The sequence below is a fragment of the Neolamprologus brichardi genome, chromosome 4, assembly GCF_056152115.1.
Source record: "Neolamprologus brichardi isolate AB-2024 chromosome 4, ASM5615211v1, whole genome shotgun sequence".
In the NCBI taxonomy this organism is placed as follows: domain Eukaryota; kingdom Metazoa; phylum Chordata; class Actinopteri; order Cichliformes; family Cichlidae; genus Neolamprologus; species Neolamprologus brichardi.
Window position 1 is genome coordinate 1,036,001 of NC_142107.1, and position 18,876 is coordinate 1,054,876.

The following is an 18,876-nucleotide window of genomic DNA, read 5'->3' on the forward strand; positions in this document are numbered from 1 at the left end:
ATGTGAAATTATTGTGCCCGCCTTTCTTTCCTTCTTTTCATTCCCCTGCTAAAAAAATGGCTTTCATATGCAACAGAAAGTCCGATGCGTTATGGGTGGACAGTAGAATATCTAGCGAGGGATTTTAAATTCTACAACAACAAAAAAATCCATTATTTATTTTCCTTCCCTTGCAATTCACATTAACTTCTAAAAGAAGTTATAGAGAAACTCAAATCAGCAACGCGAATAATAGAATTTTTTATTTTACTTTTTAATTTTACCATTAAAAATTCTTCATTTAAAGATGAAGATTGAATTCATACTTATCTGTGTGCAACAGTATTCACGTTTGCTATTACAGCTTATAATGTTGTAATATTGGGTTATCAGGTTGAACAAGTATCATGTTATTACCATTTCATTGGTTCCCACTTAATTATCAAAGTAAATTTTCCTGATAACCACAGTCTTGTCTCAACAGTGGAAGCTGAGTAATATTAAACTGAAATTCATATAACTGGGTACTAAGGGACCAGAAACTAGGAATAATAAGTTGGAAACAAAAAGGGAAACAAATAAAAGCACAAGACAGACAATATACTAACAGAATAAAATAGAAACACACATTTCACAGCTTCCCGTCGCGTCGTTGTAGTGTTGTGCTGTGTGTTGTGCTTTCATGTATGCTCTCTTGTGTTTCCTCTCTCGTCTGCCTTTCCTCCTGTGTCAATTTCATGTACAAGTTCACGTCTCACGGTGTTTCCTGTTTTATTTTGACTGTCTCATGTCCACGTTCTGTGTTAGTTTTTCCCAGTGTAGCTCTAGTTAAGTTTTGCCTTTGCATCTCACTGCTTGTTATTTACTCCAGCCTAATAAACAGCTCGATTTTTGTTTAAGCCCTGCCCTGTCTTGTGTGTCTGCATGTGGGTCTGTTAAAAGAAATATAAGGTCTGCCACTGCATCCCCTTTGACACAGTCTTATACACCACTGCCTGCATAGATGTTAAAAGTAAAATGATTCAGGGACTTAATGACTTAATAACAGTGTGGTCTGTCATTAAGTCTGTCAGTATAGTAACACAGTACTAACACTGGCAGCTGGAGCCCCCCAAAAAAAGTTATGTCCTTGGGAGAATATTATTGCAGAGAGGAGTAGGAGGTCTTGTCACTGTGGACAAAATATATTCAAGTTGGTAATGCATGCTCAACAAACACATAAGATATATACTGACAATAGTCAGCATTGTTTTATTTTATTTTTTTAAAACCACACAGTTCCTCAATGAAATACTGTAATTAATCTAGTCTTTTTCTTATAATACTCAAGTGATATTATTGCATAGAAATATTGTGTTAGCCCACCGAGTGGCTGCAGCTCTAAATATGAGTCATGTGCATGATTCAAAGAGACTTTCTGTTCTGTTCCTTTCACTGTACGGATTTCTCCTGGGTCATAAACCTCCATGGAATTCAATCCACATCTGTTCGCCCCTTCTTCATTTTTATGCTTGAAACCTCTTCATCCTTGTACTTTAGTACCTGATCTTTATGTCTTTGGGATGTTTAACTGTTACATGTTACTGCATCGTCTCACCGTTTCTCTGTGCCCACAGGAAGTAGCATGTGTGCTCTCAAATGTTTAACAACCATCACGTAAGCCTGCTTCCTGCTTGTGAAATATTAGCTAGACTGCCAACAAAAAGTCATCCACCCTTTGTCAACCATTTCTCATCTCATTAACCTTCAAGCATAACACATAAGGTATCATATTCATACTCCCTCACTCCAACGCAGTGTGTTTGTGTGTTGTGTTTGTGCATGCATAGCACTGCAGCTGCCGTCATGAGGAGATAGCAGTTCCCCCAGGGGTTGTCAGTGACCTTGTGCCTCTCAGTGAGCTTCTTTGTCATATTGAAACAGAGCAATATCTCCCAGCGGTGCCATCTCATTCACGAACGGGCACAACTCTTCATTACTCGTGCTTCACATGTCACAAAGACAGCACTCTTCCACCGGTGGCCTAGACGAATATTGTTCTGTGTCACAGATCTAATTTGTCTTGATCTTAGCAATTGCTGTGATCTCTGCTGTGCTTTGTTCTTTGTATCAAATCGTTTGACTCAGAGTGACAAAGTTCTGATAGCGAGTCTGTAAAGTAACACACATGTACTGTCAGGGTTTGCCAGGGTAAACCGTGGGGATGTGGGAAGGAGGACCCAAGATGTAGGACTCTGCAATTCAAACAGTGCGTTTATTTACAGTGTGGTTAACAATAGATGCACAATTTATCCCCGTTGCTCCCCAAGACTCCCGTGTGTGTTTCCCACTGAGATGTCCGTGTTCGTGTTCCCCGCTGTTGTGTTTCTGCACACCCTGTGCGTGCTGTCCTTCCTCTCCACGTTTCTCCTGCAGGAAAACAATAGAAGCAGCCATTAAACACTGACCCCCGCGGGCACACACGATCTGCGGCCAGTCCCCTAGCCACCAGGCCTGAAGGCGCCTGTAAACAGGTGTTCGCAGAAACACCTGCATCCATACACACACACCCACACACACACATATCTGCAAATAGGGAGAAGAGGGACAGCACTACCAAAAAATACATAAAATAAAAGATAAGTCCATAACTGCTCAGGGACCCTGGGTCGCTCAGACCCAGGGTCCCTGACATGTACAACAGTAACTACTACAGAAAAACTCTCATATAGATATTTATTCCATTAGCTTGAAAACTCTGCAATATGACACAGACAAACATTGAGACAACACAGTACTGTGACTTAATCTATATCCTAGTGGACTGTGTTGCATCATGAACCCCTGTTGAACAAGACTTCTACACCTGATTCGTGGCCTTTTCCACTGAACATCTCAGTGTAAAGGACCGGCAAAACCTGCTGCTTTAACAGGGACCTTTAATTGCCAAATTCTGAATAGTTCATCCTTGAATAATTTCCAGATTTCAAGAAATTTCCCTGAGGACCTCAGGACATATCGCACTGTAATGGCGATCTGAAGTCATTCCTCTTCAGATAAGTGGTTCGTTGACTCATGAGGCAGCTCTCTGGGCACAATCTCTCAGTTCAACAAGCAGTGAGTACAGTGACGGTAAATTATGTTACGTTTCCAAGGATTTTTAAGCACACTGACTTCAAAGGTCCTTTTCAGTGCAAAGGTTTGATCTAACCTGACAGCACTAAATCTGAAGTCTGTCATTGAATTACAAACCAAGAAGCACCAATTTTTTATACAGCTTCACAACGCATGTGGACCTGCTCCCACTTCACCTGTCTTAGCTGAGCCTGGTCCTGGCAAGGGCTTAAATGTTTGATTTATGAGTCAGGGTGCGAGCTAATCAATATCTATGTAGTACAGCACAGTCTCTTTATCACTTCCCTTCCCCTTAGTTTCTTTCAGAGCAAGTCTGCTCTTTAGCAATCAATAATTCTTTGAATCTGCCTTCTCATTAACATGGAATGCAAAGTTTGTGCTTGCTGTTTGTTTTCCTTCCACTGAGGTCTAATAGGTGTCATCATTGAATCAGCAGAGTGTGTTTAGCACCCTTTCCATTTAGAGTGACCCAATAACTGTGCATAGCTTCCATTAAAAAAACATCTGATTTCAAAAGGCTATATATTTTAAAGCAATAGACATTGAAATTTGAGGTTTATTTTAAAATACATTGTTAAATATAAAGCTTTGCAAACAAAACTTACAATATTAACAAGATATGATAGTCAGTGGATGGATGTCACTGTACCCACTGCTGTTGTTATGCTACCTTCTGGAAAGATGTAAAAAATCACAAATTTCTAACAGTACGTGTTTTGATTGTTAACGGTGAACAGCTGTGGAATTAAAGCATGCTGAAAACTGGACTATTCTTTTTGATACACCCTGTATACTGATGCTTGTTTACATGTGTGGTTAAAGTTTGTCCACTTGTGATCTGGTTGCCTTACACATGTTAGAACAAGATATGTGTTGCGCTAGCATTTTTTGCATGTTACATGTACTATGTGCACCAGCTCGCGCCCATTCTTTGTTTTTATTGGCCGCACAAATGTATGGCACAGTCCGCTTCCCACACACCCTGCTTCTTCAACATATTGGCAAACTGTTTGTGCACAGCTCAAGCCATTGAAAATAATGGGTTTCAGATCCCAGCTGTGCCGCTGCCACTCAGGAGTCTGTGAGAGTTTTATTCCAGGCTATCACTGATCGTAAGACCATTACAGCAGTCGGCTTTGTATCTCTCTTTCACAACGGTAATTTTTCATGTGGGACAGCCTGCACTTCCACAGCGTACCGTACATGCAGCTTTAATAAGGTCCAAGTCATTCAAGAATCATAAAATCAAATCTTAATATAATAATAAAATAAATAGTTGAGTACATCCTGCACTCTTATTAAATACTGTATCATAATTCATACTGTAAGCTTTATCCATCAGACAGAAGCCACAAAACTGCTACTGCATATTTCCTTCAGCAGAATCATTTAAACACTTTTTAAAAATAATTCTAAGAAAAGCACCAACATAGGCTTCGAGCTACTGAGTTGAAAGTCATTCACTCGGTAGTTTTTCCCTTTTACTGTCCACTTTGGTCAGCCTTTTACCATCTTGAACTTTCACCTCACGTCAACATAATCTTACTGCACCACCATTGTCTCCTGTCATTTCAGTGGAATGGTCTCACTTGATATGCACTGCCTGTCCAGAAACCATTCCACAGTTAACTTTCTGGCCACTAACTATTGGTATGTGAAATGAATGGCTCGAGGGGCCTGAGTTGAGCCTGCCTGCCCGCACTCAGACGTGCCATCAGCCCAAACATGAGTGACCCACTTCGCTGGATGTAGAGAAGGCCTGAAGCAGACCTCAGCATATTTATAGCTTACATTAACAGGACGCATACAGCATCAGCATGTATGCAATGTGCTGTGTCACTGAAGTATTTCTTTCGGTATCCCTGAACTCTGCCGATGCTTTAATATGTCGGTCACATCTCCTAAAAATATCCCCCCTCTACTCTTTCTCACTGTCTGTGTTTCTCAGCAGACTCCTTTTACACAGAACAAGTCCTTGTCTTTAGGGAACACGGCAGTAAAGGGGTGTTACCAAAGAATTCTATTAGAAGCGGGTGTAACCCACAGCGATATGAACTGTGTTCTCAGTTCTCTCTGGTTTAAGCAGGAGGAAAAACAGCCGTCTCTGCTGCTTCATCTTGCAGTAACCTGCTTTTTTTTTTTTTAGGCCATTTGGCTCTTAGGAGGTAACTTACAAAGGGTGGACGAGGGGTAAGTACTGATTTAAAAAATGAGAAACTTACTTGAAAGCAAATAATATGTTTCTGAAGTCAGTACAGACAGTTCAATGCTTTCAAAAACATTCAGTGTTAGAAAATAATTAGAAGAAGTATGTGGTCAAAGTTTGTATGAATCCTGAACAATGTGAAGGAGTGTGAAACTGTACAAGCTTTCTTTATCTTACTGTATCCACACATGGACATCCAGAGTTTGGCCACTAAACATGTTTTAAATGTACTATTATCCTCCCTTTGATGACAAGACAACATCAAAAACAGAAAAGCAACTTCAAATGCTTTATTTCAAACTTTTTTCCTGTCACTGACCTGAGTTCTCCTTGCGTCAACAGGAGAGGTATCCATACTGTAAAAAGAAGAGAAACTCAGGAGTGAGACTGGGGTAAAAAAAAAAAAGGTTTGCATCTTTCTTGTGCTGATAGCTGATAGTCTGAAAGTCAACCCAAAAGTGTAATTTAAATAATATCTGAAGCGTCTGAAATGTCTGCAGATGAGTCGGAACACAAGTCAGCACAAGCTACTGGCGATGGCAGGAGTATGCTAGTGGCCAAAGTTAACACAAGGAGTTTTTTTGTGCAGCACTGTGCTAGCAACGGCCCACAAACACTTTCCGGCTGGTCACAGAATACACAATTTCCACCGAGATTGGTGGTCACTGAGTGATCTGTAGGCCTGCCTGAATCCAGTTTTTTTTTATAGGATCTTCACACTTTACCTTTAGCATTTTCAAAATACATTTTCTGTCCTGTTGTGTTCATATTACCCTGAAAATACCTAGCTACTAGCTTTGTTAGTAACCTGCAATAGCTGCTAGGTCCAAAGTCTTCCTGGTATTCAGAATTTAGTCTTTAAGTGCTGTTTATTTGTTAGTTTTTAAGAACTACCTCACCATACTATCTTTACATGCCAACAGGCTAGCTAACTAGTCCTAAATCCTTGTTTCATGGAAGCCTGTACAGTGTTTGGGTAACCACAGAGGAGACATTAGTATCTCAGAAGGTGGAGCAGATCCACTGCTCATTGAAAGATTGGTTGTTTGATCCCAGGCTGCTACAGTCTACATGTCAAAAAAAGCCTTCGGTGAGATACTGAACCCTGAGTTTCTTTGAGTGCTCAAATACAGTAGAAAAGTGCTAAATAACAGCCAGTCTGTTTATGCTTCACTGTTAACACCTGAGAGAACGGCTACACTGAAAAAAATGTAGTGTTTTTGACAGTGAATTGTATTTTTTTTTCCTTTATGGAAAATGGGACGCTGAAATGGAAAATTATGTCATACTCAAGAGACTTTCACAACACACGCCCAATTTGCTCTCCCCAGTTTCCTTTTTGCCGCTTCATTTCTCTTTATTTATTATTTGCACCTATGATTTCATAAAGCTTTCAGTGGCCTCATACTTGCCATTCAGACACAGGATGGTCTCACTGGGCCTTCAGCTAAACTGTGACTGCAGTGTAAACTGAGGCAGGGATCTGGAGTTGTTGCTCTCTTTTAAGCTGTGTTAAAAACTGACCGCTGGTAGGCCCCACCCTTATATCAGGCCATATCTTGTGGCTGCCAGAGTGAGATATTTGCTAGCTGACGTGTAGTCAGATGTTTTGGGTTGGGTCACTTGGACTTTACTATGTCTGATTTGCTCCAATCCACACATGTGCAAGCTGTTTTCAGTTACATGTTGTGTTTCAATGGCAGAAATCTTACAGACACCTCTCACCACAACCAAGTAGTGCACAGAAGAAAATGCATTTACATAAAACTCTGGTTGTTTTTGTGTTGAAAACTGAGAGAAAATGCAAGCGTCTCCTCCTGCAATGATGACGTCGGAAAAGGACCTTTATTTGATATTGGATGGGCACTGTTTGCTGCAAGCCACTATGCATACCATTGACTGCTAAACTGCTCCCTGAAGGAAGAATATAAGCTTTTGAAAGTAAACAAGACATAACAGCCTAAATTGTCTATGCAGCCAGTAGCCGTGTGCTGCATCATGCATGCTGCAAAAGCCTCCCACACACTGTGCAGCACATTTCTGCGTTCTCCAAACACCCGCAGCCTCAGGCATGTGCACTGCTAACGGCAGGAGCAGACCATCCGCACTGCAGTCGAGCCTAAAGATGCAACAATACCTCCTTTCTTTTTTGTGGCAGTAAATGTGAAGTAGTATTTGTTTTCCCCTGCTCTGGGAAGACATACATGATGATATTCTCCAGTATATTTTTAGTGTTCCCCCATCATGGATACTGTGTTCTGATAAACAAGGAAAAACTGGAAAATTCTCATTTAATGTGTATATAAGCAACCACTTTTGACCAATAACATTATGTCTTTCAATGATGTTTCACATCAAACTCATTGTAAATAAAAAAGATCATGTATTTCGAAAGACGCTCTACTACCAAAGCAGGTAACTTACAGCAGGTAGGACTGCTAGTTTTTGGCCTAAAGTGTTAAGACATCCAATTGTCAGGTTTCAGGATGTCACTCGCAACAATGAGTGACAGATCGCATTGAGCAAGATGTCTGGGTCTCTGGGCTGTGGTGCTGAGCTGTGACATCTTTTCTCTGTCACTCTCAGACAACAGCAGGCTGCTGGCCTGACTCATACTCAGTAAGATCCAAAATGGCAGCAATACAATCCTCAGTCTTTCTGCCAGGACTGCAGAACGAGTAAGAGGACCACTGCCAAGCAGCTGGCTGTTTGTCTTGATCCCTTGAATGGGCCCTTCTGGTCTGTTAACACTGGCAGATGGTTTTGGTCATATATAGGCTACACATTATGTTCAGACTGCCACACATTAACATTGCGCAGGTGCCCATCAGCTCACCAAGTCAGCTCTGACCTGTTAGGCCATGGACATGGCACCTCTGGGGCTGTCCTGTGGTGTCTAGCAATAAGAGGTTCTGTGGGTTGCAGACTGGGGACTTTGTCTCTATATGTGGAGATTGTATGTAAAACATAGCAAGGCAGATTCAGTTGATTAAAGGGAATCATATAATGATATTAATTTAATTTGTGAATGGGGAACTGAGCTACAAATCTCAACAATCAACTTTACCATCACTGATCAGGACAACTCTAATCTAGACGAAACATTTAAGTGGTTTAAAGGTGTTATTTTAATATTTAAGGATTTATTTCAAATATATCTAATAGATTAAGCAGGTTCAGTATTCTCTCTAAGGATATGTTAAAACTGAAGACTGGAATATCCAGGGATCAAACTACTGACCTTCCAATTGATAGAAAACCTGCCTGACCAGGACTTTTTTTATTCACTGACCTCTGAATTTTCTCATAGTGCTCCTTTAATTATTTTGAGCTGCTTATATATAAGCTGTGTCTAAGCAGACTTTCCTCTCTTGGCATCTCTGACACACCCCTAGCTTGGTGCCAATCATATCTCCATGACCGCTCCCAGTTTATTCAACTTAAATCATTTTGCTCTTGTCTATTCTCCGTCACTTCTGGCGTACCCCAAGATTCAGTCTTAGGCCCTCTTCTCTTCATAATTTACATCCTCCCTCTTGGTACCATTTTCCGCAAATTGGATCTTCACTTTCACTGTTTTGCTGATGACACCCGGTTATATCCCTCCTGCAGGCCTGATTTTTCCCTCCCAACTTCTTCCCTTACAGAAGGGAAGAAGTTGCCTATCTGAATTAAAATCCTGGTTCAGCTCTAATTTTCTTAAGCTCAATGAGGATAAAACTGAAATCTCCTTATTGGCACTAAATACAAACTTTTGAAGGCAAATCTTTTCTCACTCACTATTGATAACTCCACAGTTTTCCCTTCACTTCAGGTTAAGAGCCTAGGTGTCATCCTACCTAGACAGTTCACTATCCTATAAAGTGCACATCAATAATCTCACTGCCTATTTCCATCTACGCAGCATTAACAGATTACGTCCTCCTCTTTCCACCCAGTCTACATCCATTCTTGCTTTCAGTTGCTCTGCTCCCAGACTGTGGAACTCTCTACGCCCAGATATAAGAAACATTGGTTCTCTCCTCCAGCTTAAATGTAACTCAAAACCCATCTGTTCAAATCTGCATATTTACTGTGAAAACACTGTTTGTTAATTTTATCTTGCATTTTGTTTCTATTGTTCTTCATTTTGTCATCTCTATTATTTTATTGTTAAGTGTCCTTGGGTGTCCTCAAAGGTGCCTTTTAATTAAAATGTATTATTATTATTATTATTATTACTATTTAAAAAAATGTATCTGCTGAAACATCCGTTCATGATTATTGCAGATACAATCACCCAACATTTACTCTAGTCTCCCATCTGACCCATCCTTGCCGCCTCTCCTCCAGCTCTGTCCTTCTGCTTCGTTTTCTTGATTTTCTGAGTTTGAACTTTCCTTGACTCTTCTTTTGACATCCTTCTTCAGAGGAAGTTCACAAGAGGCCAGCGGCTCAGTGAAACAACTCCACCTCCTGTCCTTCATGCAATTTACAGCTTTCAGCTCAGTCCTGTGCTAAGCTGCTGAACACACAGCCACATTTAAACAGTTTCATTCAGATGCAGTTGATCGAATCACTGATTTGACTGTGTCAAAGTTAACGAGTCAACATAATCTACATTTTACTGGCTCACACTCATCGTTTTCTAAAGATGTGAATGTTTTCCATGAAGCATACAGTATTCTGTCACAGATCCACTGCTCTGCTAGCCGTGAGGAGTTCAAATAGAAGGCAGCCATGTGACAGTTGACGTGATGGATTAAAGCCTGGAGCATACGACATAAACACAGACACAGTGTCCACTGCTCTGAATCATTTATATTATGAGCTCTAATGTGCGTCGTTTTGTGTTGACACACATGATGTCTACGACAATGTGTGCGTGTGTGCATGTGTGTCAGGGAACAAACTAAAAGTCAAAAGAGGCCTGAGGATGAGACAGAGGGGGCAGCGGCTGCCAGAAAAGAGGTCTCTTAAGAAAAAAACACAGACTCTAGTGACTGCACGGCTTCAGCCAGATGACCGAGCTGCTCTCAAGTATAATAGGAAGATGTGCCTTAGGTTGAGTAAGCATTTACATATATACAACAACAACAGTAACTTCATATTTTAATTTGTGCTGTCAGCGTTAATCTCGTTAAAATGACGTTAACACCATGACCACATTAAAGTGGCAAATCTCCACGAGATTAACGCTGACACCACTAATTTTAATTTGACATTTTTCTTTTCCTGATACAAAATATTAAATTGTCTGTACATCTATATCTATATCTCTTACCTAACTCCTCGTGTACTCACAATACGTGTACGTTACATGTATGTGTATATTGTTCACATTATGTATATGCTGTTTTTTTGTAAATAAAACAGTTTTTAGTGCAATGGCACTTTGGGATTTAATGAACATAAAAATAATAACATGATAACATTAACATACATGTCTGAGTTTTCATACATGAGCAAAGTGCACAAGCGCTGTAGGCCTAGCAATAAAATATCCATAGGATAGGTTTTTGCTAGTAATTAAATATATTTACAGGAGCAACAAGAACTTCACCTGAAATTAGGTAAATACTGACAACATCCTGCTTGTTTTTCAAAGCTAAGCTGTACTAATGTAATGCCTTAGCATCATGTATACATTTTAGCATGTATATTTTTTCTTATTCTATCAAAAAATGTGTCGTATTTATTGACCTCTGGCCTCCACCAAATGTTCCACTGTGCAGTCCAGCCCACATTTAGCTCTGTCTGGCTGACAGCCAGTATCAGGCATGAAATGGTTGTTGGGCAAGACAGTCTCAGCTTCTTTTAACTTGATGGAACTGAACTTGATTCAACACTTCTCTGATGATGGCTGTGAAATATTTACGGCAGGGCACGAACTGGGGTGGGCTCGGGAAAGCGAGGGGCAGGGGCATGAGTTTAAAGTTGCAGACTCAGTATCTGCTTTTGAGTGTCTGACCATGGGGAGTACTTAAAATTGTCTCTTCCCTTTACCCACAGGCTGGCACTGACAAGGACGTGCAAGGTAAGAAGTCAGCTGCACGTAGCCTCCATTAGCTTACCATCAGCTGCTATCATATTTTGTCACTTTTCATCACTATGCCTGCCTAGAAACCATTCTTTCTTGGCAGATGATAATTTGCCATAACTAAGTCTTTGCCTGAAGAATAATAATCTAAGTCTGTGTGACAGAATGGAGCCGTGGCTGAGAAAGAGCTCTACTTTGAGCGTAACAACATTACTTAAATTCCTTCTGACTCTGTGTGCTACAAGAAGACCATTATCACAGCACTTTTTGGCCAATCTCCACATTGTGAACAAAGCTTCTGAGGAGTTGGGAGGGACACAGAAGTAAAAAGAGTGTATCCATTATAAAAGCACATCCAGCCCTGATATGAAGCAGTAAACATCTGACACTAAGTGAAATATGTGAGTGATGTTAGTGTTTGAGATATAGATAAACAGACAGACGCATACAAAAAATCAACCCTAATAATGTTAAAGGATAAAATTGGAACTTCCTGTTATTTACTCCCATGTTGTTTCCAGGCAAATAAATAAATCATAAAGAGAAAAGAAATCAACGATTTTAAAGGCTTTTTTTAATCCCTGTTTTTGTTTCTTGTATATTTTCTAGATAAGATATAGCCTGTATTTATACTCAGCACTATGCAGAGGTCTTGCACCATCACTGGGAGGAGACACAATACCCTTAGAGTATTACAAGCTAATGTATGCCTAGACCAGTGGTGTCAAACATAAGGGCCAGGGGCCAGAATCTTTGGCTCCAATCAGGCCCATTGGACGGCTTTTCTTAAGTTTTACAGCTTTTCCCACCGATAAACTCCTCTTCTATGACTATTCATAGGACACTAAATAGGTATAAATAAGCAAGTAAACTAAAACAATAAAATAACAGAAAGTTCTTTTATTGATCTAAAATCTACAGTATCTACTGAAGAAATGTATGATTTATCTGTGGATTATGGGGTTATAATTACAGGGCAGAGAAATATTCCTATAATTTTAAACATTTATTTCTTATAATTTAAGCCCATCTTTATCGTGTGCAGAAACTGAGCTGTATTGTTGAAATGTTGTTCTTTTTTATTAAAAAAAAATCTAAAATAATAAATGTGTAGTTGTTCTTTACACTGACTGAAAGCGGACTTTCACTGGGCTGAACAGTGTAAAAATAATTTGACATCCCTGGCTTAGATGAACGGGAAGTTCTGTTCCAGAGTAGGAGGAAGGAAAATCTGTGCAGATCCATCTGCTGTGATGACCCCTTGGGAAGGGCGCAGTCAAAGTACCTCAATTCTCTATTTAACTGAGCTCATCCCTTAGTAAACTTATTTAAGAACTACAAGATGCTATGTTTGAGCTAAGTTGTTTTTCATGTAACAATACTTTATTTATCCCAACCATTGGAATAAATAAAGTATTTCTTCTCCTTGTTCTTCTTCTTATTATTATTATTATTATATTATGAAAGGGGGTGTTGTTAGGTCACATTAGCTATTGCTCCTTCAGTTGTGGTGAGACCAAATTTGTGAACTGTCAAAACTCGTCTGTGCACATCATCTTGAAACCCCCACACTCTTTTTGTGCGCATCTAATCTTGTGAGTGAGCAGTGTAATGATAAATGGAAAACTGTTAGCAGTGTTGGGCACATGTTCATTATATCACTTTGTCTCAGTAATAACTGTGCCTATTAATATAGATAGTGCACAAATGACATCCTTAATGAAGACATTGTCAGTCAATTCAGTATTGTAGATGATCTGTGTTCATTAACATCAAATAGAATCACAAGTAAAAACACTCTGAACACTGCACTGAAAATACAGTTATTTCCATGTCTACGTTTTCTTTCTCAGGGAACAAACTGCCTGTGGGTCCCTTTTCTGTACTAATGGCGCAAAGGATGTTGAATGAAGGTGGGCAAGATGACCGATCAGGTGAGACACAGGAATGGACTATTGATGATGGAATTTTGTGAATGCTAATAAAGTGTGCATGACAAAAATGTTTACCAGTGAAAATGCCAACTGTACAAGTTGATAAACCTAAATTTTGGCAAGAGGCTATCCTCAGTTATTTGTATTTGCCTCTTCGTCCTTCCCTCGGAAATGATGACCTCTTTATTTAATGTTGCTCCGTCCAAGTTCAGCCCCCAGGATACAACTTAATGAAGGGACTGCAGTGAAAGGCCTGGGAACAATGTTATATTTAGCCTTCTTGTTATTTCTGTTGGTTAATTTTTAATGCCCACTGGAGGGCTGTGTGTAGAGAATAAGCGTGCTACATTTTGCTCATTGTGCCCCTATAATTTCTGTTGTGCCGGCTCACATTAGTAACACAAAAGCTCTGCTCCTGACCTGGCATTGACCTTAGTACTTTCTCACTTTTTGTTAACACCCAGGCCTATGAAACATTTAAAAGCAGTTTTGTTAGGAAAAATAAAGGTCTCACATGGTCTGTGAATGACTTGAAATTAGATCTATATGAATATTTAATTATAACTGGGCCTTTTGATTTGCCTCACTGTAAGCATTTTACTTTGTCTTTTGTGACTGCAGTTCTGGGAATGTTGGAGGTGCAGGTAGAGCGGGACCCCAAGACAGGTGCCACCATTGTTAGGTCAGTGGCTCCTTTGTCCACACCAGCTGGTGCTCCAAAGACTACCACTGTCTTCGACGATGGCAGGAGGAGCATCCACACTATCAGTGGGTCAGCAGATCAACCCTCGTCTAAAGAGCTCGGGCAGATCTTAAGTGTCATCGATGGGGTTGGGATGAAAGTGCTGCTGAATGAAGTCACAGTCACACCAACCAAGACAGAGACAGTAGAAGCTAGCAGAGGCTCAGAGAAAAAAGGCCTGTCGCTTTATACCCATCCCAGCACATCAAAGGAAGACTACAGGCCATTCGGCGGCTCTAGAAGCGATGATTTGAGCAGTGAGAAGTGTGTTGTAAGTGTGGGAAACACAGATGATAAAAACACGATGGCAGTGAGAGACACGTTGGAAAAAGTAGATATTGTGGAGAATCAGATGCTGGAGGAAAGTCCTGTCACGCTTGTGTTCTTGGGATACGCTGATGCTACAACAGACCAGAGTCAGAGCCAAGAGGAGCAGGAAGGCATGATCACTGTGGAACGAGTGATAATCACGGAGGATGGAGAAGAGCATGTCTTAGGACCTGAAATGCCTCCTCCACTTTATTCACCATTAGACCAGGTAGCAGAGCAAGGCACCGGGAAAGAGTCCAAAGATGAAGCAGTTCAGGTTATTCCCTCGGGTGGAAACGGAGCTGGAATCAATGTGCAGGCAGAGGAAGGTGATAAAGAGTCACATAATGCATCTCCACCAGGCATAACAGAGGGAAAAGGCAGTTCTAAGCACAGGAGCTGCCGGTGTTGCTCTGTCATGTAAGAAATGGTTGAAGAAAGACTCCCTGTATACCATGTATACACTGCTTCCTTTATATGTTGCTTTATATGAGTGGGTTTAATAGCATACTACACCATCACCCACCATTTAACCTCCCCTTGATAATAAAAATGGCATTTATATATTTGTGCAGCTTCTACAAAGCTGAGAACTGAAGTCCACTTCCACCCCCTACTGGACAGAAATAAGAACTTCAAGCAAGCTTATCCAAGAGAAAAATTCCACACTAGATGTTTAGCCATGGTTCCTGTAGAAATGGGGGAAAAAAATACGCCATCCTTTAGCATGCACATCTTAATGCTTATGGTGTCCCTCACTGTTTCTGCTATGAAAAATACTCTGCAACTGAGGGCTGAGATTTTGAGTGTTTCTGTGTTTTGATGCATCACCTTTACACGTTGAGTTTCTTAAGACAGATTCAGATTCACCATTTCTGTGTAAAAATCCAAACATTAACATTTTGAGAAATTATCTCATTCCTGCTCAGAGTTACATGAGAAACATTACACTTTTTTAATGTCTGTGCAGTTACTGTGAAGCTAAAACCAGCATCTGGTTACTGCTGCGCTCGGGCTGTAGATAACCTCGCTGACATGGCAACAAGACATTTTTATCTCTCAGTTTCTGTACTGATTAGGCAAACACTGATTAGGTGTTAATTAGAAGTTCTGGCTGGCAGATTTTTTTTTAAACTCCCTGGCAGTTGGGCTTGTTGGTTTCACATTCATGCCAAGTTAAGAAAATTGGTTTGTAGAATTTGTTTAATATTTTTCTGAGGCACTGATCGTCTCATCTAATTCTTGGGGAAAGAAAGTAAATAGTATACCGCCCACCGTCTTGAACCTGCCTTCACTATTTTAGAACAGATATATACATTAAAAATACTTCTAGAATTGTTTGAAACACTTTAAAACCACATTGGCAATACAAGAAGAACAATATGTTCTTCTTGTATATTCACTGTAGAAAATCTGGAAATCACTCTTTTTCTGACCTTTGTGTGATTTTTTTCTCACTGAATTTAGCTATAACACTGATTTATGGCAGTGGATGTTAAACAGGATATGTTGTAATATGACAGATTCCAGTTTGTGTAGTGATTGAGTTTTACAATTAGATTTGAGATGTACTCACAATTTCACACTAAAGCAGTAAACATGCAGACCTCCCATATTTGCTTCTCTATCATACACCGAAATGCATTTTTTTAAAATGGAGATTTTCCAGTACAGTTTTGTGACTTTTAAAATCATGACTTTAAATTGTGAATTTAAATTCACGTGACATCTTTGTATTTCTAAAATTTCCTTTATTTAAGGTGTTTACGTGTGTAAAAACAGTAATTACACCAACAAAAAATACTGACCACTGCTGTAGTACAATTAACCAGGTGTAAAGTTGCAGAAAAATACTTTAATTAGTTCAATTATTGTGTAATTTAATGTAAAGATCTCGTACATTTGATGCATATTTAAAAGGTTAAATATGGCAGCATACTTTCATTTATATGTTCAAAAAATGTCAAAATTCAGTTTATAAACTAGCAAATGGGTTTATCATTATGAAAATATCCAGTTAATTTGAGACTATTATGTTACATAAGCTGTTAAATGTAACTTTACATCAAAATCTTGAATAAACAACAGATCTTCACATTTAAAGAAGGTAAGCCCACATATGAAATGATTGGATTTATCTTTATTTAACACCATAAAATATAATTCCCCATTGTAATATACTGTTAATTTATGATCATAGTAGGTTTAATATGATTCTTTATAAATAACTTCACATTCAAATATGAAATATTTCACAGAAGTTTACTGTAAAAAAAAAAAAAAGCGCACTAATTACATTACTGGATTTAACTTGGAAAATTTTATTTTAAAATGGTTAACCTTGATTATGACATTATTATTATACTTAAAACAAGCTGCTGTCATATGTAATATGTTTTTTACCACATGAAATTAATGGATGGACATTTTAAAAATATGCTGTTAATTAAAGATCACATTTAAAAAAACGCATTAAACCTTTATTTTAATAAGGTTATCAGAGTAACAGTATTTTGCCTGCAGCATTGTGGTCAAATGACAAATCATGAAATGATGAGTTTGCTTTACAATGCCATCATCAAACCATTAGAACACACTTTTTGTGTGCAACATTTAATCATCATACAAGAAACTGAACACTTTTACACAAAGGTGACTCATACCACACCGTCCTCTCCTGGTACCTCAGACACCACCAAAAAACACACACACAAAAGAGAAGTTGCAGACCTTGTGCTGCAGGCACATCACAAAAACAGCAAAAAAAGTCCACTCATAAAACAAACTGTGTTTCAGTCCAGGTACAATATACAGCAGTGCCATATTCAAACAGAACCAGCTGAATGCTTTAAAGGAACCTGGTGCAAAAATCACACACATACAAAAAAGACCTACTTGTACACTCATAAACTATCGTGATGAATCAGATGAATGTTTCAGTCCCATGAATCAGAATTCATGGGACTGAATCGTAAAAAAAACCCCAAATAAATTTGTATGAATCCATAGTCATTGGTATGCTTAGATGTCAATAACCTGGTAGCCCTGTTTTTTAGTGAATGACAGTTTGAATGGTGATAAAAACCCTTTTACAAATGTCTACATAATCAACCAACCTACAGGCTGTAAGCACATGTGAAAGAGTGCATAAATTTCATGCAAGGACCCATCCTTTCTTTGTACGACAATGAAACACCAGCATAAACTGCAGCCTCCAAAACTGGCAGATGTTCAGTCAGCATCTTACGCAACTTAAAGAAGTCCAGACGCTTTTCTTTGCAAGCTCCTTTGACTGTCAGTATAGGACGCAAACATCAACACAACACCACCAGAAGATTGTGATGTGGCCATACCCAATGGTCTGACCCACAGATAATATGAAGTACTCTGCTGCCAAAGAAGAACTTCACTACACATAAGTAAGACAGGGAATCATTAACTGTTAGCCACAGACTGTAGGGTCAGTGGGTCTGACTGTACTTCAATGTTTAATCCCGACCTTCATATCCCCTGTGGACTTTGATATCCCTGCTTGTTCAACAACAAGAAACCAAAAACTGTATCATGCATGAACTCAAATGGAGGTAAATATGACACTGCTGATAGAAAGTCCTCATTCCTGTCCCATAATGTGCTGGGAAATCAGAGGGAAAAGGCCAATACAGAACTTGCTGGAGAATCATCAGAATTTTACATTTTCTTTAACATCAAGTAATCTAGTAGAAGTGGTCTGTAAATGAATGGTTATCTTTAAAAAAAAAAAAAAAAACCTTGTAAACAGCTCAATCAGGAAAAACTGGGACTCCAAGTCTGACATTACAAAGATTCAATTTATGAGGCCCCCTTTAATCTGATGCATGTGCTTCAACTCAGTGAACCAAAAACGGCTGTGTTAGCTTAGCTTAGCTTTACCAGCAATTTGTACTGGAATGGGAGAAATTCCTTCATGTGTTCAGCCATGGAGTAACAACCGTATATAATCATAAATAATATGGGGTCACCTTAATGGGTTCCTGAATGAAAGAAGAAATTTCATTCACGTAGACACCTTTTCTGATTTTATTAAAGAAATGGAGGGCAAATGCAAGCTACCTGAGGGAAAAAAAGAGCTGGAGTACGAAAACAAAAATATTGAAGCAACAGAAGGCAGATGTGAATAAAGTTAACAATGCACACATCCAAGCTGAAGTAATCAAGGAGCAGAAGGAATTTCAGAGTAAGAAACATCTGGAGGAGAGAAGAACAGGAGCAGAAATACAAAGATCTGGAGGAGAAGGATAAACTTTCCTGTATGCAGCCTTAAGAACCGGAGAACATAAAAAGTCAGTATGCACAGCTGGAGGAAAAAAATAAACAGCTGGAGCTCAAACACCAAATAATGGAGAAAAAGATCCATCTGGAAGTATCAGAACTGGAAACAAAGTTAAAAGATGCACACATGATCATTAAAATAGAGGATGATTGCAAGCAAAATCTGGAAAACTGGAGGAAATGCTGAAATATTTAAAGAAAAGATGCAACTGGAAAATGAGCACAAAGAAAAGGAGATCAAAAAGTTTGAGTTGGGTTGGCG

General features: G+C 39.3%; 1 protein-coding gene across 2 annotated transcripts; it reads left to right on the forward strand.

Moving 5' to 3' along the window:
• Positions 1–5,170: 5,170 nt before the first annotated feature.
• Positions 5,171–16,765, forward strand: LOC102792816 (uncharacterized). Of its 2 annotated transcripts, XM_035913987.2 has the most exons (5): positions 5,171–5,283; positions 5,642–5,706; positions 11,291–11,315; positions 13,172–13,252; positions 13,874–16,765. In XM_035913987.2, exons 4-5 carry the CDS (start codon positions 13,207–13,209, stop codon positions 14,725–14,727), a joined length of 900 nt encoding a protein of 299 aa, XP_035769880.1. In that variant the 5' UTR covers positions 5,171–5,283; positions 5,642–5,706; positions 11,291–11,315; positions 13,172–13,206; the 3' UTR covers positions 14,728–16,765. The 2 variants fall into 2 exon arrangements, with proteins under 2 accessions (XP_035769880.1, XP_087695694.1); XM_087839568.1 differs by lacking the exons at positions 5,171–5,283; positions 5,642–5,706; positions 11,291–11,315 and having other exon boundaries at positions 13,150–13,252.
• The last annotated feature ends 2,111 nt before the right edge of the window (positions 16,766–18,876 follow it).

Bases quoted from the DNA above. Each gene is read 5' to 3' on its own strand.
- LOC102792816 (XM_087839568.1), top strand. From the start codon at position 13,150: ATGTCTACGTTTTCTTTCTCAGGGAACAAACTGCCTGTGGGTCCCTTT. The intron at 13,253-13,873 runs GTGAGACACAGG...TTGTGACTGCAG, and splicing joins TGGGCAAGATGACCGATCAG to TTCTGGGAATGTTGGAGGTG.